The following is a 26,204-nucleotide window of genomic DNA, read 5'->3' as shown; positions in this document are numbered from 1 at the left end:
GTGAGATCCCAGCGTTGCAGTGGGAGATTATACTGAGGCTCCAGCAAGCACCCCCGCTATCATTGGAGGAAAAGATGCAGATAGTCAGTTTCATCTTATCTTGTTCCAATACTGAAGTGAGGATTCTTGCTCCACTGGGTCAAATCTTATTTGGCACCACAGAAAACAGTCATGACCAAGTATGCGATGCCGAGAGGACACTTCTGTGCAAGATATGCTGGTCTGCAACAGTGGAATACATTTTTTTGCCGTGCAATCATGTGGTAGCCTGCGAAAGCTGCGCAATCAGAGTACGAGGAATATGTCCCCTGTGTCAACCCTCTCATTCTCGGGCCCATGCTAAGAGAATTTATTTCGGCTAGCTCTTAAGGTAAGACAATTTCTGTTTTTATATTACTGTTCACTAAATGATTATTCTTGATAAGTTTTATGAGATTTTTTTTTAATTCCAGACGATAACCAAAATTAATTGAGGATGCAACATGACTGTGGAGCAATCAATGGAGGAGTCCATGTAGGATTGATGACAAAATTAAAATCTCTAATGAAATTGAAATATTTTAAAGTTATATAATAAGAAATGTTATTAAATAAATTGTTAATTTAGTATATTCTATTTTGTTCATTATTTTGCTGCTTCAATATATTTTTTGGTATAAGTGTTCTTAAAATGGATGGAGAATGTGTCGTTGGTAATGAAAGGTTTTTTCAACAATTGCTTTAACAGAGAATCTTTTTCAATATGATCATGATGATCATTTTTTGTTTTGTCAGATCACCAATCCGGAGAAATCGTTACCATAAATTGCAACGTCGTCGCTATGAAGTTAAACATAGAAATCGAGCTGATGGGAATATTTTAAATAAAAAACATAGTCTCATTTAAAAATTATATATTTTTCTAAAATGTCCAACATCGCAGTTACAAATCTTTAAATTCGTCATAAGAGTGCCGGGCCAATAGTTGAAGCAGGGGGCTCTCGACATTTCAATTTTCCATACGTTTTTGCATAGAGACAATGAAGACTATTGGTGAGTTAATATATTATTGCACAATTTTACATTGCAGTGACTAAGGTGAAATAATGTTGAAATAATTGTAAATCAGCAGAAATTGTTGCAAAAAATTTTGTTTTTCAGTTAAAGAATTTCACAATATTGCGTCAACATAGAAAGAGGGATCGTGTAAAAAAAGCAAATTTTTGTTTTTAAGTTAAAAGAATTTCGTAATATTACATCAACATAGAAAGAGGAATCATATTTCAAATGAATAATTCTTATAAATCTGATGATGTTGTAATTTTTTATTGCATTTCAGTGTTCAATTAGAAAATGATTTGCTTTAAATGTCATTCTTAGTTTATTTTAACAGTAGATAAGTTAGCTTAATCAACAAAGAAAGCACTTTTCATCTCAACAATTACGCAATAAATGAATGAGAGTATAAAACCCATCGATAAATCAAATTTTGTCACAGTCTCTGAAATTTTGGGGGGATTGCAATATCTCCTAGTTTTGTACAAGTGTAAAAGTAAAATGAAAATAATTTGAAAGTACTGATGGAGATTCTTGTCCAGGAAAAATCCGAAACAGAATTACTCAACTTTTTATTGAAAAATAAATCTGTTGAGGAACTGATTGTGTTGCTGAATAAAAGTTATGAAAAATTATCTATTGCCACCCTGTCGAAAATTAAGGCAGAAATGGAACAGGGGTTGAAATTAGTGATCAGTGATAAGAAGGAGCTTATAAAAAAAAAACTATGTGTCCAACCAATAACAAAAAAATTGATGGAATTACTGAATGAAATTTTTTTTTTTATTTGATGCATGTCGAACACCTCAGTCACCTTAGTCACTGCAATGTAAAATTGTGCAATAATATATTAACTCACCAATAGTCTTCATTGTCTCTATGCAAAAACGTATGGAAAATTGAAATGTCGAGAGCCCCCTGCTTCAACTATTGGCCCGGCACTCTTATGACGAATTTAAAGATTTGTAACTGCGATGTTGGACATTTTAGAAAAATATATATTTTTTAAATGAGACTATGTTTTTTATTTAAAATATTCCCATCAGCTCGATTTCTATGTTTAACTTCATAGCGTCGACGTTGCAATTTATGGTAACCAATTGTTGAAAAAACCTTTCATTACCAACGACACATTTTCCATCCATTTTAAGAACACTTACAGCAAAAAATATATTGAAGAAGCAAAATAATGAAGAAAATAGAATATACTAAATTAACAATTTATTTAATAACATTTCTTATTATATAACTTTAAAATATTTCAATTTCATTAGAGATTTTAATTTTGTGATCAATCCTACATGGACTCCTCCACTGATTGCTCCACAGTCATGTTGCATCCTCAATTAATTTTGGTTATCGTCTGGAATTAAAAAAAATCTCATAAAACTTATCAAGAATAATCATTTAGTGAACAGTAATATAAAAACAGAAATTGTCTTACCTTAAGAGCTAGCCGAAATAAATTCTCTTAGCATGGGCCCGAGAATGAGAGGGTTGACACAGGGGACATATTCCTCGTACTCTGATTGCGCAGCTTTCGCAGGCTACCACATGATTGCACGGCAAAAAAATGTATTCCACTGTTGCAGACCAGCATATCTTGCACAGAAGTGTCCTCTCGGCATCGCATACTTGGTCATGACTGTTTTCTGTGGTGCCAAATAAGATTTGACCCAGTGGAGCAAGAATCCTCACTTCAGTATTGGAACAAGATAAGATGAAACTGACTATCTGCATCTTTTCCTCCAATGATAGCGGGGGTGCTTGCTGGAGCCTCAGTATAATCTCCCACTGCAACGCTGGGATCTCACATGCACGGAGAATTGTGATGAGTTGGGGTGTTGTCTTATCCTCCAGTACGAGTCCAATAAGCTCAGTCTCCGATTTTTCAGCCGCAATTAATCTGGCAAGGAATTCCCTGTTTTCCATTCTTATTCCACTTAAATGTTTACTTTGTAATATCAAAAGACTGATACTAATTGCATCTGCATTTGTCCAAGCGTTTAAATACTTCAAAAGGTTTTTTTTTTTTAGATACAATCGATAGAAAATGATGATGCGAAAAGTGTAAAATTTCTATCTGCATAGAAAAATTGAGACATATGTATACTAACTTTTCACTTTTAGTCTATGAGAAAAATTTGATGTAAATTGATTCATTTTTTTACACATGTATTACAGCAACTGGAAAAATTTTGCAAGCATTTTTTTATCGAAGGCTAATAGCTGAGAAATATTCTTCAGCATATTCTCGGGTAACTTATGAAAAGAGTATGAAGTAAATTGATTCATTTTTTATGTAATTCCACTCATTCCTGTTTATGTTGATTGTAAAATCTTGACAAACATAATTTTTTTTATCGCAGGTGATTTTAAATGAGAGTGGCATAGACATTTTTTTTTTATTTCCGTATAAAAATCATACTCTTTCCCATAGTGATTCAATTTCTCTTAAGGCATCAATTATGTTTTCTTCCATGTATCACGAAAAATATCGACATGTCTGATTGAGCCGACAAGAATTAAACTAAATTTAGCAAATACTGATAGGATTAATCCTTTAATGACGAGACACTTTTTCCGGACATAAAATCAACAATAAAAATTTAACCGATAAACGACATCAATTAAATGTCTTACATCTAATCATGGAAAGTCCAAGAGATTCTGATTCGGTGCATTTTTTACCCCTACGAGGGACAGGGACAAAAATAGCCCAAAATTCAAGTCATTTTACTCAATGAGTGATAATTTTCACTCTAATGAAAAATATTATGTTTGAGTATTGTAGTTTCTTTTCCTAAAGCAGTTTTGCTTAAAAAGTATTTCATCTTCTATTTTGTGATATGTCCCACATATATACACATAAATTTGATAATGAGCCATCAATGAAATATGCAAAAGTTAATTCACCATCCCAGGTACCGAATTATTGAATTGTATTCAAAATTTCACCATAAAAATCAATTTATATGAAAAGTTGGTTCCTATTTTATTTCATTCTACTGTCTTTTCTCCACATTGTCAGATTCTTAGGTAAATATTGTACATATATTTAAAGATATTTTTCATTTTGTTAAATTATAATAAGAGAAAATACAAATCAATAATTCACTTTGAAAAATTTTGTTCTGTAATGTTGTAAAAATTCTCTAATGTCAGAGAAAAGAACATTATAATACAAAGTTATGAGAAATTTAACGCTTTTCCCATACTTTCTTCGCTTGCGATCAAGAAAGTTAAATGAGTTGTTACATACACAAGACACGAAATTTTGGATTCATTGACATTTTTTTTCATTCATCTTTTAATTCTGTTATTTTATGCATGATACAAGGGATCATATTTCGAATAATCCCACAATTGTATAGAAATGCATAGCAACATCTTTGATAATCAGTTTGTTTTGTTTTTTTTTTGAAAATTGCGGATATGACATAGAGATTCATAAAATTTCATGGTCGTCATCATCTGCAATAAGCCGAAATTTAATAATTTTTCACGAAATTTATCATTTCTTATCTGAAATAACTGAATGAAAAATATTTTTTAGACAAATTGCATAAAATTGATCGTTTGATCATATCATCAAGTCATGTGAATGATATGAGTTACAATCATGTAAGTGGAGAAGTATGATATTTTTCGGTAATTTATGTTACAGTTTAAAGGAAAAAGTCAAATATTGCAAACAATATTGAAATACACAAGCTCAAAACTTGCATTCTTTAAAATAAAAAAACTGTTTAAATTCAAATCTGAACTCAATGACGTTTCAGTATCTATTGGCCAATATCCAATGAAAATGGTTTAAAGTGCATGACGGCATCAACATCAATCTGTTCAATAACTAATGTAAAATTATTGATAGTTCTTATCTCCAGTAAAATTAGTGAGTATTGCGAAATTCCAGTCAATTTGATAATTACTGGTACCTTACGCAGTATGCAAGAATTTTTTTCCATGTTGCTTCATTCATCTCAAGGAATAAATTCTCGCGCAAAGAATGATACCAGTAGTCTCTCCCATATTGTCTCGAGTGCGCGAAAAGGTTTCATATTGCATTTGAATTTATTCACACTTGGACAGTGCAGTGAAAAAAAGATTATGAAGAATCTCCACTAAAATCTCAATCATTGATAGCGAAAAACACCAAAATTTGCAATGAGAAATCTAACACTTTTTCCATACCTCCCCCCACTTGCGATCAAGAGAGTTAAATGATTCATACACAAGACATGAAATTTTGCACTCACTGATATTTTTTTTCATTCATCTTTCAATTCTCTTATTTTATGCATGATATTGATGAGCAAATTTCGAATAATCCCACACAAGTGTATAAAAAAGCATAGCAACATCTTTTATCAACAGTTTGTTTTTTGAAAATTGGTGATCTGAAACAGAGATTCTTGAAATTTTATGACAATCGTCATCTTAAATGAGCAGAAATTCAATAAATTTCACAAAATTTATCACTTCTAATCTGAAATCGCTGTATGAAAAACATTTTATTAGTCAAATTGCATAAAAATCATTTGAACATATCAACAAGAGATACGAATGATGCCAGATACAATCATGTAAGTGGAAAAGTATGACATTTTTCGGTAATTTATGCTACAATTTAAAGAAAAAAGTCAAATATTGCAAACAATATTGAAATATACGAGCTCAGAAGTACATGACGTTTCAGTATCTATTGATCAATATACAGTGAAAATGTCTTAAATGGCATGACGTCATTAACATCAATGTGCTCAATAACCAATGAAAAATCATTGATACTCCTTATCGTTAGTAAAATTAATTAATATTGTGAAATTCCACTCAATTTAATACATATCTTGCCCACTGCAAGACATTTTTTCCATATAGCTTTATTCATCTGAAGGAATCAAATTCTCGCGTGGAGAATGATAGCAAAAGTCTCTCCCATATGGTCTCGAGCGCGCGAAAAGGTCTCATATTGCATTTGTTGCATTTGCATTTTTGGCACACTTGGACATTGCATGGAGGAAAAAGATAATGAAGAATCTTACCTAAAATTTCATTCATTAACAGCAAAAAAAAACTACAACTTGTAATTCTTCTGAAGAATTGAATGATATAATATTTTCAAGATATTGCGAAATTCCACTTATCAATTAAAAAAACTGCATCGCACACACAAGACAATTTTCCCGTCTCAAGGAATCAAATTTTCATGCTCAGCGATAGCCACACTCATTACCATATGGTAGCGAGCGCGCGAAAAGGTGTCATATTACATTGCATTTTTCCTCACATGGACAGTGCATATGACAAAGAATACAAAAAATCTCGCTTACTGCATAGGAAAGACCTCTGGATAGATTCTATCATGCCACGATTGGTGTAATAAATAAGGTACTGGACTCGCAACTGAGAGGTCCCGTGATCAATTCCCATGGACGGCAGATCTTTTCACACACAAATGCATAGGGAGAAAAAAAATTACATGAGTAAGAATCCACCCAAGTAATTGCCGTTAATTCAAATATATAAAAATGGACATGAAAAAGCGTTAGCTCAAAAGCAATATGGCCATCAAAAAAACCGTTAATATTCAAGAAAACAGTATTGTGCGCGACATCCAATAAAAAGTAATCATAAACAGTACTCTGCGGGCTCAACCAATGAAATTCATTTCCCAAAAAAGAGTACTCAGGAAGTCACACCCACAAAACAGTACTCTGCGGGCCCAGCCAATGAAATTCTATTCCCCCCAAAAGAATACTCAGGAGGCCACGCCCACAAAACAGGTCTCTGCGGGCCCAGCCAATGAAATTCAATTCCCCCCAAAAGAGTACTCAGGAGGCCACGCCCACAAACAGGTCTCTGCGGGCCCAGCCAATGAAAATCATTTATAAACAGCATTCCACGGGCATATTCAGTTAAAATTATTAACCAAAATGTAGAAGAGGAGGAGCGAGGGGCGGGAGAACCGGCCTACAGGTAGCCCACCCACCAGAGTTATCGACGTGGGCGGCACCAAACAGTCTCGTGCTCGATGGAAAGCCACGCCCACAAAACAGGAGTCTGCGGGGACCTTACTACTACTAACAGTACTCTGCTGGATAGCCAATGAAAAGTGAGTATTACTAACAGTACTCTGTTGGATAGCCAATAAGAATCAACAGTACTCTGCTGGATAGCCAATGAAAAGTGAGTATTACCAACAGTACTCTGCTGGATAGCCAATAAGAATCAACAGTACTCTGCTGGATAGCCAATGAAAAGTGAGTATTACCAACAGTACTCTGCTGGATAGCCAATAAGAATCAACAGTACTCTGCTGGATAGCCAATAGGAACCCTTAACCAACAATAAGAAGTGGGTGGTGGGGCGCGGGAGTTGGGTAAGGGGGGCGGAGCTTGGCCTGAAAGTAGCCCATCGACCAGCATTACTGCACCGTGACGTCACAAAACAGTACTCTGCTGGATAACACAGGTGACGTCACAACAGTACGCTGCTAGATTATTACTACTAATATGAATTACTCTTGATTATCAAAAAAAAAGAAAAATTACATTACATTACATTAATTACAGTACTTCATTTACGGTCTTCGTTTCTATGTATGTTGTGATATCTTGCTGCATTCTTATGGCCAACAGCTAGTATAGCTAGGCCTTTATTCTTATCATTGACTTAGGCACTCATGGACAAGCTCAGGATTCAATACAAAAATGTAAAAGTGTAAACCTGACAATATACAACCTGTGAAGGGGTTTCTCATCGTTTTCACCCTGGAGGTTGGTAACCAACACTAAGACGGCGATGGCCGCAAGGTATGAAAGGTTGAACAAGGCCAAATATTGTCAATGATAATGGAAGAATAAATACAATACAATACAATACAATTTTGAACTTTTCTTTTGTCCCTGGGTTCTCATGCTATTTTTTCTATTGCTAGGGTCAAATGATTTACGAAAATACTTATCATTTTGATTTCATTTGGATTTTGCGTCTGGTATTTAAGGAAAACCGTTTTTTCCGTTTCTTGATACTTGGGTGCCTATATCTCCGATTCTGCTTAACCGATTTATATCTCAATAGGGAATAATTTGATCTCCTTTACATGCCCGATAAATCCTCTGAACAGATGAAGTTCGTACAACTGACACCACGGGCGCTGTAGTCTCAAATATCTCAGAAAAAATGGAAAAATCAAACTTTATAGCAAATTTGATCAAAAATATCTCGAAAACTAGGACTGTCCCTAACAATCTGTTTTGTGGGTTTGATAGAGAATTTAATCAGCTACATTTTCGACCATGTACAACTTTTCTCTCAGATTGTTTTTTAAACTCGATATCGAGGTTCAAATGAAAAATGAGCATTCAGCCAACTAAATAAAACCTTCACAATTTCGAGTGTTATTGTTTTTTTCCTCGCAATATTCAGTAAAATTGTAGTCCTAAGTGTGGCCTACACTAGTAAAAATAAAACGATGAAATGACAAAAATTTCAGTGTCACAAAAGATGATATATACTCCATAATTTTGAAACAATGATTTTCATCTTCTGTCAATAGATTGTTGTGACGCATTTTGTGCATCACAACTCGGTTATCAAATATTCATGATCGCGCTGGTTCTTTTGTGAAATATCAAGAAGAGACATGATAGATCATGTCTAGCGCCGCGAGAGTTTTCTATCCAATTATCCTTATGAAATTTATAGCCCAGAGACAAAGTAACATCTTAAGCCATTAGGCAGGTGTTCGTAAGATCACGATGGGCGAGATATGAGTGACCAAAAAGGGGATGCATTTGTTGGCTTAAGCAAACAAAGGCATCCTCTATTCCTGGAAAACTCGTAAAGTGGGTGTTGACGCATTATTCCTATCCATGAGGAATCCGCCTCTGCACACGGGCATGAGGATCATGTGTCCAGCCGCCGCGTGTGGCAAGAGACGCGAGTCAGCAGATTCCTCGTATGCTTCGACCTCTCCGAGAGGCAATTTTGCACCTCAATCATTTAGTCTCTTAGTAACCATTGCGGGAAACTCATCAAGTAAATCGCATACCCTAAATTCAACACATTGTTCAATACTTTTTAATTTTGTGAAATTGTGAAGTAGAAGTGGAGTTTTATGGTGAATAAAAGTCGTTTATCACCCAGTGAAGAACACCCTTTTTTTGAATTCCATTTCCCCACATACTGTGTGCATTGGACATTTGGGGAACGATATCGAGTGAACAAGGAGGTGAAAGGACAAAAATCCTTTGAGGATCCCCACCCATCAACCAGCACAAACTCCAGGGACTCACCGCGTTCTGTCCTCCAAGCCGAATAAGCTGGACAAATTTAACCCCTAATTTTTATTCAGGTGAGCGCCCCCATCGTTGGTCCTTCGAGCCGGATAAGCTGGACAAATTTAACCCCTAAGTTTTATTCAGGTGAGCGCCCCCATCGTTGGTCCAACCGAGCCTCAGCGACAGGCTACGTTGTTGAAAGCACCGGGGGTGAGTAATTTTTCTCTCTATTGTTCTAAATTCGATTCCCTTCCACACCATTTCCTTCAGTTGTGCTCCCTTTTAAACTTTTGCAATGCCATTAGCTGAGAAAAGAAGCTCCATTAAGGGGTATATCAAGCGTTTGGAAGATCTCTCTGCTGAAATTGCATCGGGAAATCAAGAAATCGATTATGATGGGATTCAAACCATTTTGAACAGAATTAAAGATTATGAATCCCAATTTATTCAAATTCACCGCGAACTTTTGGCCACAACCTTTGATAAAGACAAGGAAGATTCTGAGCACAATGGAATTATATCCAGAATGGGCGCTGGTGAGGATTTACCTGAATAAAACGTAAAAAACCTCCTGATTATCCAAGACAAATTCTCCCTAACAATCCTTGGTAATGATACCTGAAATGGAGAGAACACACGCCTGTTTATCCTGGCGAAGGAGGATCAATAAAAATTTTCCTCCGTGTTCTTGTGCGCAGAATTTTTCCTGGAAGAGCGCACGCTCGTTGGGCTGGCTGCACGAGGCTGCAGAATTTTCCACTTTTCTTCAACACAAGACACTTTCAGGGAAACACTTGGGGCCTCACTCGATGAGGGTTAAGTTAAACAACTTATGCAGTCGCGAAAGATCACCTTTTGTTTATTTTATTCAATAACTTAAAGAAATTTGTGGCAGAACGAAAATTACACACAATCATTTGAACTTGCACAAAGGAAAAAAGAAAAGAGGAAAAAAAAGTCCGTTATGGATAGGGGAAAAAATCAATTGACATATTAGACGAGTCACCCAATAAATAATCATGGGTGGAAGTTTCCATGGACAAATTTAGGATATGTCTTTTTCGCGTGAACATACTCCCCCTCTTGAGCGACTGCAAATATTGAACTTAATTGAATTTACAATATTTAATTCATGTTTGCAAAGCTAAACTTAGAACTAGAATAAGTTCTCACAATAATAAATGGATTCAATCATCCTTTAATTCCGAAAGTAAAGGGACTAGTTTAGTAATGAGCCTTTTATATTCACCCTTGGCAGTTTTCACTGTAGCCACCCTTACCAATCCGTCAACCCCCGGATGAACTTCCCTCACAACACCAAGTGGCCAATGAGTTGTGGCACTATCGGTTTCAATTAAAAGCACAACGTTTCCAACTTTTAAATTTTTGTGCCTTTTATCCCACTTGCTGCGGATTTGCAGTGTTGAAAGGTATTCTTTCTTCCAGCGAGCAGCAAAATATTGCTGGATGCGTTGGCATAATTGCCATCTACTCAATTTATTCATGGCCAAATGGCCTACAGAAGGATCAGGCAGTTGTAAAGGAGGAATTCCAATTAAGAAATTGCCTGGTGTCAAAATGACAGGATCTTCACTGTCTTCGGAAATACTTACGAGAGGCCGACTGTTCAAAATGGCCTCAATTTCAGCCAAGACCGTTACCATCTCCTCATAAGTAAGCAGAGCTTGCCCGACCGTGCGACGAAAGTGGTGTTTGAAAGAACGAACGGCGGATTCCCATAATCCTCCATGAGAAGGAGTAGCAGGGGCATTGAAATGCCACTGAATGGACAAGGATGAAGCAAAATTTGTAATTCGTTCTTGGGATGCATGGTGACTGAGCAGGGTCTTTAGCTCGTTATCTGAGCCAACAAAATTTGTCCCATTATCGCTGAACATTTGATTGGGAATTCCGCGACGGGCTACGAACCTTCTCAGTGCCGCAATAAATGACTCTGTTGACAATGATGTCACCAATTCTAAGTGTACGGCCTTTACACTCATGCATACGAATACTACTACGTACGCTTTTTCCAAGGACTTGCCTCTGGGCAAACGTCTAATCATTATGTGGCCCGTGAAGTCCACCCCAGTGGCCACAAAGGGTCGGATATGAGATACTCTACATGCGGGAAGCTCCCCCATGAGCTGTTCGCAAGACGGAGGTTTGACTATTTTGCAAACAACGCATTCACGGAAAACTCTTCGGACCAGGTTTCGACCACGAATTGGCCAGTATTTTTGGCGTAAATGGGAAAGGACAAGTTGCGGACCTGCGTGCATCAGAGTGATATGCTCTCTAACGGCAATGAGATGGGAAATTTTTGCATTTGGCAAAATTTTGGGATGCCTGACATCGTAGGGTTCATTAGAATAATGAAGTCGTCCCCCCACCCTCAATACCCCATCAGAATCCAGAAATGGACGGAGTTTTCTGATGTATTTCAATTTGTTGTTAGAGTCGAGGGTGTTTTTAGCCACTGCATTTACCACTTCAGGCATTTCCTCGTGCTGTGCCCATTTGATGAGCAAAGTCTCAGCCTTGCAAATTTCACTAACTGTTAGTGGTGATTGTTGCGCTATCTTAAGAGATCGTGTTACACGTCGATGAGACTTGAAGAAATCAGAAGCTCTGATGCACCACGCAAGCGTCCGGACAATACGCGTGAATGTTCCAATACGACAAACTAAATGTTCGTAAATTGAACGAAATTTTTGTGTTTCTGTTTCTCCCCCTTTGGGAATGGAACTTTCCACAAAGCATAACGCTTGAGGAGAACGCATGTGAAATGACGAAATAGAGAACACTGGGGGCCAGTTTTCCCTCTTAAGGCACAACCACTTGGGTCCAGACCACCATAAGTCGCTCGATAATAAATCTTTGGCGCTTGTGCCTCGCGAGATGAGGTCTGCCGGGTTCTCATGCGTTGACACATAATTCCATTGGTGGGTTTTTGAATGTGACAAAATGATTTTGGGTTGATGGATCTGACACAAAACTACAGCTGAATCAGTCCAGAAATTGCAATTCTCAATTGCCAGTGACTGTGAAATTGAGATCATGAGATCCACAGCCAAAACTGCAGCACAAAGCTCAGCCTTTGGGATAGTGAGTTTAGGCATGGAATTTTTCTTTTTGTCAAGTGGAGAGATTCGAGACTTTGACGAAACAAGTCTAGAAAATCTTTCTCCTAACTTGTTGATTGTTACGAGAAAAACCACCGCACCATACGCGACCCACTGGCATCCGAGAACGCATGGAGTTCTCTGCCAACCACCCGGTCAAATTTGGAATACCACCGTGGGATTTTCAGTTCTTCAATGTTTGGCAGATCAGAAATGAATTCCCGCCACCTTTCCCTCACACTCTGGGATACTTCGTCCCTCCAGTCAAGCTCTTCAATCCATGTTGCTTGCATTATTAATTTTGCTCTGGTCAGAATGGGACCAACAAAGCCACATGGGTCATAAATACGCGCAATAGTGGATAGAATGTGGTGTTTAGTTGGGAGAGCTTGATCAGCCAAATTGGAAACACGAAACTGAAAACAGTCTTGACTTGGTAGCCAAACAATTCCAAGGGTTTTGGTTTCGAAACTCAAATTGACTTCCTCATTAGTAGAAGAGGAAACCTCCGATTCCATCACAGCAGAGCTGTTGGATTGAAATTTGGACAATTCCATGCCTGCCAAGAGAAATAGGGACTTCAATTCTTCTTTAATTTTCAAAACCTCATCAACGGTGGGTGCTGACAACAAACAGTCATCAACATAGGTATTCTCGCGAATGAATTTAGCTGCAGCTGGGTATCGATTACCTTCGTCTTCTGCCAACTGCATGAGAACCCTAGTTGCCAAAAATGGAGAGCTGGCAAGCCCGAAACAAACCCGTGTAAATCGAAAATCTTCGATTTCATTGTCGAGTCTGATCACGAATCTTTGCAGGTCTCTATGGGAAGGGTGAAGCTCAACCTGCAAATACATTTTAACAAAGTCGCAGGTTAATGCATATTTATGCATCCTAAATCTCCAAAGGATTGAAATCAGAAGGGGCTGAACGATAGGTCCCACATGCAAGCAGTCATTGAGACTCACACCTGACGCTGTGACGGAACTTGCATTAAATACTGGTCTAACTTTGGTGGACAACGCATTTTCCCTAATCACGCAGTGATGTGGCATGTAATATTTTGGTATTGAAGGAGCAAACAATTGGTTTGCAGGGACCCGTTCAATAATTCCCAACTGTAAATACTCACGAAATACAGTTAAGTATAATTCTTTGAGAGTCAAGTTCTTATCAAGTCGGCGTTCAAGGTGCGAAAATTGACGCAATGCTTGATTTCGATTGGAATGTAAGACCTGAATGTTCTCATTGAGAGGAAGTTGAACTTGATATCTCCCTTCATTAGTTCGAGTGACAGTTGTGTCAAAGGATTTCTCCGCCTCAGCTTTCTCAAACGATTTGACGTCCTCTTTGGGGATATCTTCGATTTCCCAGAACTGTTTCATGGTTTTATCGAGTGAAGCTAAGGTGGTGACGTTGCAAGAGACGGATTGAGGTGGTGAGACCTTAAAACAAGGACCTACTACTAACCATCCGAAAACGCTATTGAGCAGACGCGGTTGGCCCTCTCCCAATTCATACTTGTCGACACCGAAATAATCCCAAGAATTTGCCCCACCTATCAAAAGATCTATACGTTGGCAGTGGTTCCAATGGGGATCTGCTAACTTAAGATGAGATGGGATCTTGATCTTGGCATCATTGACCTCCCAATTGGGGTGGTCTGTAGTCACACGTGGCATGACTAGACAGTCAAGAGACTGGCTCATGAGAATATTGTTAATCTCATATTCAAGTTTGACTTGAGTCTCTTGTTTGCACAATTGTGTGCTGTCATTTACTCCATTGATGGAAAAACGAGAAATCTTACATGGGAGCTTCAACAGTTGGCACAAATTGGTGCTAATGATATTAACCTGTGAAGCTGGATCCAAAAGAACTCGACAGAAATGTTTCTGATTGTTTTGACCTAACACCGTTACCACAGCAGTGGCAAAAAGCACGTTGGAGTGAACTCCCCCGTTAGTAGTTAAACACGTGGGTGTTGTGGAGGAAGTTAACTTATCCGCAGAATGAATCGTGGGATTCAAAGCCAACTGACTGGACATGGCGGCGACAGTGTCTGGGATCGAATTTTGAGTTGTAACGCAAAGGGCAGATCCTGATTGGTCAGAATCACCGGAAGATGCTGAAGGCTTGAATGCTTCGTGCAACAACTTATTGTGAGACTTATTACAAGTTTTACAAAATGGGTAACTACACTGATCAATAGGATGAGAATCAGAAAGACAATTTTGGCAAATATTTAGCTGACGAACTACTTCCAATCTTTTTTTCCATGTGTGACTCAAAAAAAGTTTGCACCGATACAATTTATGGGGAGATTCTTTACAATAAGAACAATTGGTTTGAATCCCTGATACCAGTGTAGATGCTTTCTTTTTGGGTGGAAACTGAGGTTTTTGTGACTTACTCGGACCTGGTTCAGGAGTGTCCTCAGAGGGTCCTGTGTGCTCTAATGCGCGACATCTTTTGTTCAGGAACCGGTCGAAATCTTCCCATGTGGTGGTGGAGATATCGTGATTCTCTTGCGCCCAAAGCCACTTAGTTTCTCTGTCAAATTTCCTCAGTATCCAATGGATGAGCCATGGATCTCGTTGAGTAATGTTCATCCCTTCCAATGCGTCAATTGCTGATGAAGTGTTAGATTGGATGCGCCTGATACTTCCAACATTGGGCTGAGTAATTGACGGCTGGTCCAAAAACTGATCCATCAGCGCGCACATTATGGAAAGTTTGTCATCGTACCTCTCTTTGAGACGATTCCAAGCTCTTGCGTAATTGTCATCTGAGATGCTGAATTTGCTGATGAGTTGCTCAGCCTCTTCCTTGACAGCATTTTTGAGGTAGTTCATCTTCTGCGCTTTAGTCAACGATGGATTGCTGTCGACTATGGATATGAACATATCATGGAATGTTCTCCATGAAGCATAAGATCCCGAAAATTCAGGGACCTTAATTGGCTCCAATTTTGCAGAAGATTGCGTCGCAAAACTTGTTTCATTTTCTAGTGAAGCATTCAGAAGTTCTTGTCTGGATTGTTCCAAATAAGAACGGAAATTATTGTTCTGAGCTTCCAGAATTTCTTTCAGCTTCCTTTCCTCTGAAGTTCTTTGGAGTTTTTGCTCCTCCAACTGACTTGCCATGAGGCTAAGAAGTCTATTGAGGGAAGAGGAATCTCCATCCAATTGTGGTGTCAAATGTTCTTTAGAATCCTCAATTGTGGTTATGAGAACCGAGATCCTTTCATAAGTTTGCATGCATTCTTCCAAAAATGCCAAGAGTTCTAAATTCTCAGCTTCAATTTGTTCAGCAGTGGCGCACTCTTGAATAATTGAATGCTGCACTTCTTGGAACTTTTTTTCGAATCTGTCCACCAACTCTCTGAGTTTTCAGCTCCGATTTAGCGTTAGGCTCAGTTAACAGCTGCGGATCATTCTCATACCTCTCAATGTTCCTCTTGAGGGTTGTCAATTGACCTTTGTACGAGGCACGAGATGACGTTTTGTGCGGCATGTCGCTGGCTGAAGTTCCACTGACTCCAACGGTGCTCGGCAGGACCAATAAAAGTGGTGAGGATTTACCTGAATAAAACGTAAAAAACCTCCTGATTATCCAAGACAAATTCTCCCCAACAATCCTTGGTAATGATACCTGAAATGGAGAGAACACACGCCTGTTTATCCTGGCGATCAATAAAAGTGGTGAGGATTTACCTGAATAAAACGTAAAAAACCTCCTGATTATCCAAGACAAATTCTCCCCAACAATCCTTGGTAATGATACCTGAATAAAACGTAAAAAACCTCCTGATTATCCAAGACAAATTCTCCCCAACAATCCTTGGTAATGATACCTGAAATGGAGAGAACACACGCCTGTTTATCCTGGCGAAGGAGGATCAATAAAAATTTTCCTCCGTGTTCTTGTGCGCAGAATTTTTCCTGGAAGAGCGCACGCTCGTTGGGCTGACTGCACGACGCTGCAGAATTTTCCACTTTTCTTCAACACAAGACACTTTCAGGGAAACACTTGGGGCCTCACTCGATGAGGGTTAAGTTAAACAACTTATGCAGTCGCGAAAGATCACCTTTTGGGTGGTATGCACAGTAGCCAGCTGATTTATTAGGCTTATTAATTAATTAATCAGAAAACCTATGCACAGACACGGAAAATGACACTTGAAAGCTCTGTTAAGTTCTGTTTCGAATTAATCAGTGTGTTCACTGTGTCCACCGCTAGAGATCAGAACGGGCGCATAGAGGATGTGAAAATTTTGACGACCATCTGATTCATATAATGAAGGGTTCCTAAATTTAAAAAATTATTGCCATTTCTGAATTACTGAAATAATATTTTCTGCAAATTTTCACTGTTTTTTGATTATAAAATATTATAAATCTTCATTTTGAATCACAAGCTATTATTTTTTTATTGAAATCGCTAAGAAATTGTAAATGTTGTGCAAAAAATTTTGTGCACTGACATTTGGCTGCGAGATAATGTGAATTAATATCAATATTTCCGAATTTATGTGCTAATTCGTCTCTAAAATGGCTCTAATGCAGGAAAATGAGTTTCTATCACTTGATGTGGAGGGTAAGTCATTGCCAAGTACAGGCAAACTAAAATTATGCAATATTTTTTTACGAAACAGAGCAGGAAGCTGAAAACCAACCTAAAAGACTGAAGACCAGAGAGAAGCGTACCAAACTCAGCCAGCGCGATATTTTCATTAGTTTTGTGGAGCAAAATCCGGAAGTACTAGACAATAATGATGCAGCATATGCAAAAAAATGGAAAATTCTGGCAAGTAAACTTAATACGATTGAGCCGAAGAAGAGTACCAGTGCGTGGATAAAGAACCTCAAAGAATGGGAGTACTCCCTCAAATCCAAATACAATAAAGCGAAAAAAACTCCCGGGTGGCAACAGAAATGTCCAATTTTGAGATGAGGGCTCTAGCAGCCTTTGGAATCATACAATTATGATTTCCGAGCGGGGAAATCAGAATGTTGAGAAATAAAGAAGACTTCTTGCTTCTCTCGATGTCCACTTTATTCTATCCAAAATTGTGTTTTTACATCTTATATAACTTTTGAGCCACTGCTCAAGATCTTTGTGATTCAATAGTAAAAATAATGAAATCACTATTTCCTTGTGATTCATTATTAGGTTCTCTGAATTTCTCCCTTTTAACTTGTCCAAGTGCGGAAGGCAATAAAAGTGTCAACTTCTTCTAATTTATTCTCAACTCTAATGAGTCTTCAAGATTTTAAATACAAAATGGAATTATTAGGGTGTACAAAAAATAAGAATTCAGTGGTGATCATACAAACATGATTGAACATGATATGACTTGACTTAACTCCTCCACCCTTAATCGATGCTACGGAGATAATAATGATTATTTCATAATCTGTTGACGTAGCAGCGAAATTTTAAATTTTATAAATTCATTGAATGTAATAGAACCCTTTAAATTTTATCAATAATATTGTGAAAATTAACAATTCTTTGTGTAGGTTACAATTATAAAATTTTACAATAATAGAAATTAATGCTGATTCTGGAGCTGTTTGGTTTCCGACTCGTCTTGATGACTGCAGGAACATTATAATGGGTTTCCTCTCAAAATGTTGATTAATTCCTCCATATTACAGATGAAGTTCTCAGATGAAGATAATTTTTTTTCATTATAAAGTGCGTTAGGATAAGGAGGAAACATAATTTTTATAAATTGTCCTTGGAAAGGATTTTGGAATGTGAATTCTTGGTTTAGGAAATTTTTAATCTAAGAGTTGTTGTACAGAGCTTTCAGAGAACAATATTCGTAAATTTCTTTATAAAAGATCACTTTTACAATTCAATATTTATTTATTTATTTATTTTTATTTCAGGAATTACTTTTCATTCATTTTTTTTCATGACATTTAAGAGTGATTCAATTATTACATAAAGATGTATTTAAACATTACTATATTAAGATTTTAGCATTACTCATATAAATTGCATTTTTTTAACACTTTTTAGTTTTTAAATAATTGAATTTCCTTATTATTAAATTGTTTAATGCGTATATATTATATTTTGTATCCATTAATTTTTATTTATTTAGAAATGTTCTTAACTTCTATCTTTGCTATATATCCTATATAGTGGTATCGGTTGGGTCATTGTTTACAAGTGTAATCTTCGAACTTTTCAATAGAGGCGCTAGTATCTCTGCTTTGGCCCGCTGGGCATTTTCTTCTCTCTCCTACCTCAGTTGGCTTTCAGCAGCCCAGCGAGTAAGACGTGGGGAATGTGTTGCTCGGGCGCTCGTTGTGAGAGCACGTATTCTTAGTCATGGCCTCCTTCACGACAGTAAATAATTATTTTAGTCAGAAGGAAAACAAAATTTACTAGTAAAATGGTTTAAAAAAATCTTAAAATAATAAATTGGCCATAATATTATTTTAAAATTTCTACAGTAGTTCTCATAAAAAAATTTCAATAAAAAAGATTTAAAATTTAAAACAATAAATTTTTCAAAACATGAAAATTGTGAAATGATCATTGGAAAGAAGAATCGTAAAAAATATGAATCATATTAACCTTTCTGGTTTAAAATGATTTATTGTTTCGATGTTTTCTAATAAAATACTTAATGGTATATCATAAATATATTTTATAAAAAGAATTGCATGAAAGAATAAAGTCTTTTTAGTATAAAAAAAATACCAGTTAGCCTAAAATTTTAACGAAAACTGAATATAATTTCTACAGGTAACAACTAAAGTGTTATAGCAAAATTAAAATATTCCTTTCTTCCTTTCTAACAAAACCTGCTGAACAAAGCAAATCTATTATTATACTTTTTATTGAAAAAGGGTGGCAAAATGTTCGATTAGATTTGCTTTGTTCAGCAGGTTTTGTTAGAAAGGAAGAAAGGAATTTTTAATTTTGCTATAACACTTCAGTTGTTACCTGTAGAAATTATATTCAGTTTTCGTTAAAATTTTAGGCTAACTGGTATTTTTTTTATGCTAAAAAGACTTTATTCTTTCATGCAATTCTTTTTATAAAATATATTTATGATATACCATTAAGTATTTTATTAGAAAACATCGAAACAATAAATCATTTTAAACCAGAAAGGTTAATATGATTCATATTGTTTACGATTCTTCTTTCCAATGATCATTTCACAATTTTCATGTTTTGAAAAATTTATTGTTTTAAATTTTAAATCTTTTTTATTGAAATTTTTTTATGAGAACTACTGTAGAAATTTTAAAATAATATTATGGCCAATTTATTATTTTAAGATTTTTTTAAACCATTTTACTAGTAAATTTTGTTTTCCTTCTGACTAAAATAATTATTTACTGTCGTATACTCGGTCTCTATATTTATTATTTTATTGAGAAAAACTAGTTATTTTACTGTTCAACAAATAATTCCGGTTTATTCAAAGAAAAGATTACAGTATCAATCCGAGAGGAACTTATCATTTAAAATTCTTAAAACATAAAGTATATTATAGAAAAAAACATATTGTTTAAGTATTTGAAAGCTCATACGAGCATTTAAAAGCAGTTTCCATTTTTTTTCCTGAAGAAAAGTAACCGAAAACGAAATCATGTGAGAAGCAGTGAGGAGATGTAAAAATTAATTTTCAGGAGTTATTTTTCACTGCGGCGATGAACGTCGCAGTGAAAAATAACTCCTGAAAATTAATTTTTACATCTCCTCACTGCTGTGAAGGAGGCCATGACTAAGAATACGTGTTCTCACAACGAGCGCCCGAGCAACACATTCCCCACGTCTTACTCGCTGGGCTGCTGAAAGCCAACTGAGGTAGGAGAGAGAAGAAAATGCCCAGCGGGCGCGAAGTGAGTTGTCAAATCTCAAAGGTAGGAACGCCACTTGACGAAAAGTTCGAGAAATAGACGGTGCGATTACTATATGTGGATAGCAAAGCTTCTATTGAATTTAAATTTCTCAGTAAAATTTAATCGTAGTTTTAGTAAATTAAAAGATTTTTTTTCTTTTCGGTTTTCGTAAAGGATACAAATTTAAAAATTTTATTTCTTTAAATTGTTATTTCTAATATTAGTATGATAATACTTTTGATTCTCTTGTTTTATATATTTCTCTTATTTATTGTTATTATATGAAATAACTTAAAATATTTGTGGACAATGCGAGTTTGACTTATCGTTAAAAGTAATATTACATTCCAGAATTGTCTTTTAGGTCGTTTTCGTTAAAATAATTATATCTTGAAAATTACTAAGTTTTATTCGGTTTTCGTAATGTACTTTTATGTAATTTACGATTTGTTATATCTGTTATTGTAACTTTTTGTTGGTTACTGAGCTTTACTTCTCTAAATTTTGGGGTAAGTTTAGTACGCCTGTCTTTTACGACAAAAATTTCTTGATCATTTTTATATTGAATAGGGTCTGATCTTTTCTGATTAATTTTCTTAATAATATTTTCTTTCTTTTTATTTATTTCTGGAGTTATTTTCTCATAGAAATCATTCTGATATTTCATCAAGAATTCCAAATTTGGAGTTAAACTTTCATCATATTTTCTTCCAAAGAAGAGTTCGAAAGGAGTATGTTTCGTCGTCGAATGAATTGAATTGTTATAGAAGAAAATACATTGATTAATTTTACTTTCAATTGAATATTCTTTATATTCAGATGTATCATTAGTAATTCTAAGAAGTTCTAAAAGTGATGAATGGAATCTTTCGATTGGAGCATTAGAACTATGTCCTTTAACAGAGGTAATGTGAAGATCTATATTAGAAGATGAGCAAAAATTTTTGAATTCAATCGAATTAAATCCACATTCTTGGTCTAAAATCAATAGTTTAGGTTTTCCATAAGATGAGATAATTTTGAAAAGAGCTTCTTTAATATGAATACTATTTCTTGATTCAAGTTTAAATGCTTGTGCATATTTGGAAAATTTATCAATGATTGTAAAAAAGAAGTTTTCTCGATTTACGTAAAATAAATCACCATGGCAAATTTCTAAAGGTCGAGATGGTGATTGAGTAATCTCAAATTTTGGTTATGGTGGACTTCTGTCGTATTTATTTTCTTTGCATATTTTGCAGGAATTTATCAATTTTGTAATTTTTGATTTCATTTTTGGAAAATAAGAATCTCGTCTTAAATGCAAATAAACTTCATTTATTCCACGATGTCCGTTGGAATTATGTTGATTTTCAATAATTTTGTCTTGTTCATTTTCTTCAATAATATTTTGAACGTTTTTGATGCATTTCACCAGTTTAAAAAGTTTATTTCTTGAGAAATAGTGTGAATAAATTTCTTGTATTCGAGTAAAAAGTTCTAGATCGGGACAGTAAATTCCACAGGATTTCTTGGGCGGCGTAGCTGTCTTTAGAAGCCAAATTATCATATCGTCATTATAAGCTGGATACTGAAAAGTATGACGTTTTTTTGTTTTGAACAATATTTCAAATTTTGAATGAGGGGTTTCATTGTTTTTTAAGACAATTATTTGATTCGAAAAGTCATTTAATAAATTTTCAGAAATTGGAATATTATCTACTGTATCTTCTTGAGCGCTATGGACTGTATCCATTTCATCAGAATTTTGAGTGAGAGATGAATCTCTAGATTCAATTTCTTTTTCGTTCATATTAACTTCTTCAATTTTAACTCGAGAAGGCGCATCTGCGTTAGAATTAATTTTTCCAGGTTTGTAGATTATCTCATAATCAAATTCTTCTAGCTGTAAACGCCATCTAATTAATTTAGAATTGGGTTCTTTAATTGAAAATAACCATGTCAAGGGTCGATGATCTGTATAAATTTTAAATTTTCTACCAAATAGGTAAGGACGAAAATATTTGGTTGCCCATACAATAGCTAGTAATTCTTTTTCGATTGTAGAATACTTCTGTTCTGTGTCAGTTAATGTTCTACTTGCGTAACAGATAGGTTTATCATGTCCTACATTTCCTTGGGATAAAACTGCACCTATAGCAATATTTGAGGCGTCAGTTGTAAGAATAAATTCTTTATTAAAGTCAGGGTATGTCAAATTTGGATCATTCATTAGTAAATGTTTACAAATATTTACGCTTTTTATAAATTCAGTAGTATGTTTTACTGTTTCTCCTTTTTTAAGACATTTTGAAAGTGGTTTTGTGACTTTTGCAAAATCTTTAATAAATTTTCGGTAATAGCCAACTAATCCTAGAAATTGTTTTATTTCTTTTTGTGTTTTAGGAATAGGAAAATTTTTAATGCTTTTTATTTTTCCAGGGTTACGTTTAATTCCATCAGCGGAAACAATATGACCTAGGAAAGCTGTTTCTTTTTGAAGAAATTCACATTTATCCAATTGTACTTTTAATTGAGCTGACTCTAATTTTGAAAATACTTTATTTAAATTTTCAATGTGTTCTTGTAATGAAGTCGAAAAAACTATAATATCGTCCATGGAAACAAGGCAAATTGTTCCTTGAAGTTCTTTTAAAACATTATCCATTAATCGTTGAAAAGTTGCTGGAGCATTCTTTAATCCGAATGGCATTCTTATAAATTCATAGTGTCCATTTTCAACACTGAAAGCCGTTTTAGGTATATCCTTAGGATGAACTGCTATCTGATGAAAACCAGAAGCTAAATCTAATGTAGTAAAGTACATACTTTTTCCGAGTTTATCAAGTATATCAGATATATTAGGAATAGGATATTTGTCATCAATTGTCTTTTCGTTAAGTTTTCTGTAATCTATAACAAGTCGCCATTTATTTTTACCACTTGCGTCCATCTTTTTAGGGACTATCCAAACAGGGGATGACCAGGGTGAATAACTAGGTCTTATTACTGTATAGAATTTCCATTCTATAAGACCTCTTAACAATAAGAGACAAAAGACGGTTGGATTTTGAACATGCATGGAGGGAGAGAGAAAGAGGAAAAAGTGGTGAATAGTATCAGCTGGAAAGAAAGTAGGGGAATGAGCGGGAACTTGTCAGGGCGTTACGTAAGAGACTTGATTTTGCAAAGAGACGTGAGGTTGAAGTTATTAGTTTATTTAGTGAATTATTATCAAAAATATTAACTTTAAAATACAGAAAAACGACAGTGACGTAGAGTTAAACTGTGTTCAGTCTAGTAGAGGAGAATTGGTGTAAATAAATAATTGGTGAAGGGAATAATTGTGTTTCACTGCCTCAGTGGATTTGGTGAAGGGCATTTGGCGATCATCGAGGAAACATCTTCTGGAAAATCCAGCCGCCTACGTTCCGGATCACTGTTAAAGACATTTAATAAAGGAATATATATTTCCAGGTACGTGAATATCACAAACGGTAGAAGGAAGCCAAAGAAACACACAGTCCCTGATCGATTTATAACACCACAATATATTTATAGGTAAACTGGGCAGGAAGAAGAGGGTATTAGATATCACAGAATCCTATCACAGAGAAATTATTGTTTACCACAGGTAATTCTCCACATACATTGTCTTGTAACATTTTTGAAATTTGAGATCGTACCTCTTCTTTATGAATATAAGGGTATCTATAAGATTTTGTATAAATAGGAATTTCATCTTTGGTTATTATTTTATGAGTAACATTTCCGTCAAGAGCTGATTGATTATTATTCATGGAGAAAATCGATTTAAATTTCGAACAAACATTAATAAGAGCTTCGCGTTCTTCCGAATTAAGATGATCAAGTCTCAAATTGTCATTTAAATTTATTTCTTCATGTTCATCATTAGGTAGAAATTCAATATTATGAATTTCGTTTTTGATATTAAAGTCAAATAAATCATAATCTTTTTCAAGATAGTCAACTTTTAATGGTTGATCTATAAAGAAGATTTCTGTAGTATCAGTCAGATTTTGAACTGGAATGATTATTTTCCAATTTTCAGCTGTATAAACTCCACCAGGAATTTTAAATTTCTCTCCAATAAGAATATTTTTTAGAATAATTATTTCCGAATTTTTTATCAACAAGGACTTGCGCCATAATTTGTGATTTAGGAAGAATAGTGTATTTACCAGAACATAAATTCGGTTTTTCATAAACTTTTATTTCTGCTGAAGGTAATCTCATTAATCGATTAGAAACATCAATAATTGCTTTAAGATTTTTAATTATATCCCAGCCAATTAATCCGTCAAAATAATTATGAAATTTACAAATAAAAAATGACATGTGATTTTTATCACTGTTAAATTCAATAAAAGGTGGTAATTGAACTGATTCAGATACATTATGTTGTCCAATGATAGTTTTAACTTGAATATTAGAATGTTTTTGAATAAATTCTTTAGGAATGTATTTTGGATCAATCATAGAAGCAGAACTTCCGGAATCAATTAAAAATTTTAAATATCCGAATGGGGAACTGATGTTGATATATGGTAGAACAGTATTTTCTTGGTAATTAGTATCTATGAAGGTGAGGGGATCATAGAGTCGATCTGAAAATCCTCTTGAGTATCGTCAGTTAATTCAATTTCTTCATTTTCTTGTAAATCAATTATATCATCCAAATTTTGGTATGATGAAGCTTGATTATCATTATTTAATTCAGTTTCTTCAATCATTTCAGCGTTTCGTAATTCTTCGAAAGTAAAGTTTGGTTTGTTTGAAAGGTTTCGATTAATAAAATAATTTGTTGTTTTGGGGACATTTTTAATAAGTGTGCTTCGATCTACTTCCATCGGAGTAGGTTTTTGTGAAGTAAAGGGTCGATTTTGATTCACGACACCACGATTTTGTGTGTACTGTTGAGCTTGCATATTTTGTTTAGATTGAAAATTTTGAGTTTTAGGTATTTGAGAAATACGCACGAAATTTGGAGTTGTTTGTGGAGTAGCCACAAAATATTGGGTTGCTTGAGGGGTACGCATTACATTTTGCATTGTTTGAGAATTTTGCTTAATTTGAAGATTTGAAGATTGTGTGTCTTTCTTATGATTGCTACTAAAGGTAGTAGTATGACTTGAATTATTTTGGGTCTTATTTTGAGGAATCATATTTCTTTTAGAATAATGAATATTTTGTTCTTTAAGACAAAATTCGAAAGCATCTTTAAGAGAATTTGGATTTCTTGCCCGAATATTTGAACCAATCGGTTCTTTTAAACCGCGAAGGAAAACATTTAAACACATTTCCTTGTATAAATTATGTTTTGCTTGAATAGCTGATTCAGAAACTTCGTGAATTTTCACTTGATTAATAAGGTTGGAAAAAATTTCAATCACTCTTCCATAAAATTCTTCTATTGTTGAACTTTGATACATGTTATGAAGATCTTGGATCAAGGAAGTTTCGTTTCTTTTATCTGAATAATGTGAAATTAAATTGCTTTTAATATCCACCCATTTAAGAGCAGTACCATACATGTTAAGAACTTCATTAGCTTGTCCTGTAATTTTATTACGAATAGCTCTAAGCCAGAGATTATAAATAGGCATTTCTTGATAAGCCACCATAATCGCGAGAATTTCATCCACATCTTGGAGAAAATCAAAAAGTAACCGTGGGTTTCCATCATAATCAGGTAAAGTTTTAATTACATCTGGAATTTTAAGAGAATTGGACAAAGCCATGATTGCATTCAAATTCGCAGTAGCCATCGTTATTTCTGTTTCTGTTACAATTTCTGTTTCAATTTCACTTTCTAAATGATTTTCACTTTCTATATTTTCTGTATGATTTTCTGATTCTTCTTTAAAATGAAAATTATCAAG

General features: G+C 35.0%; 2 protein-coding genes across 2 annotated transcripts; one reads left to right on the top strand and one right to left on the bottom strand.

Moving 5' to 3' along the window:
• Positions 1-8,863: 8,863 nt before the first annotated feature.
• On the bottom strand, positions 8,864-15,961 carry LOC129808441 (uncharacterized). The gene is made up of 5 exons (XM_055858216.1): positions 15,891-15,961; positions 14,859-15,814; positions 12,547-14,588; positions 10,601-12,418; positions 8,864-9,010 (listed from the first exon to the last, which is right to left on the bottom strand). Exons 1-5 carry the CDS (start codon positions 15,959-15,961, stop codon positions 8,864-8,866), a joined length of 5,034 nt encoding a protein of 1,677 aa, XP_055714191.1.
• A 999-nt stretch (positions 15,962-16,960) lies between these two features.
• Positions 16,961-17,401, top strand: LOC129808440 (uncharacterized). The gene is made up of 2 exons (XM_055858215.1): positions 16,961-17,044; positions 17,103-17,401. Exons 1-2 carry the CDS (start codon positions 16,999-17,001, stop codon positions 17,399-17,401), a joined length of 345 nt encoding a protein of 114 aa, XP_055714190.1. The 5' UTR covers positions 16,961-16,998.
• The last annotated feature ends 8,803 nt before the right edge of the window (positions 17,402-26,204 follow it).

The sequence above is a fragment of the Phlebotomus papatasi genome, chromosome 4 (assembly GCF_024763615.1).
Source record: "Phlebotomus papatasi isolate M1 chromosome 4, Ppap_2.1, whole genome shotgun sequence".
In the NCBI taxonomy this organism is placed as follows: Eukaryota; Metazoa; Arthropoda; class Insecta; order Diptera; family Psychodidae; genus Phlebotomus; species Phlebotomus papatasi.
The sequence above is the reverse complement of the archived record's forward strand: the minus strand, read 5'-3'. Positions and strand labels throughout refer to the sequence as shown.

What these genes read in the sequence shown, in the direction of transcription:
- LOC129808441 (XM_055858216.1), bottom strand. Translation starts at nt 15,961, where the DNA reads ATGCCGCACAAAACGTCATCTCGTGCCTCGTACAAAGGTCAATTGACA. An exon ending in CACTCCTGAACCAGGTCCGA is followed by an intron (nt 14,589 to 14,858) that starts GTAAGTCACAAA and finishes TGTTGCACGAAG; the next exon opens with CATTCAAGCCTTCAGCATCT. An exon ending in ATCCGGGGGTTGACGGATTG is followed by an intron (nt 9,011 to 10,600) that starts GTAAGGGTGGCT and finishes CCTCTCGGAGAG; the next exon opens with GTCGAAGCATACGAGGAATC.
- LOC129808440 (XM_055858215.1), top strand. Translation starts at nt 16,999, where the DNA reads ATGGCTCTAATGCAGGAAAATGAGTTTCTATCACTTGATGTGGAGG. An exon ending in TCTATCACTTGATGTGGAGG is followed by an intron (nt 17,045 to 17,102) that starts GTAAGTCATTGC and finishes TTTACGAAACAG; the next exon opens with AGCAGGAAGCTGAAAACCAA.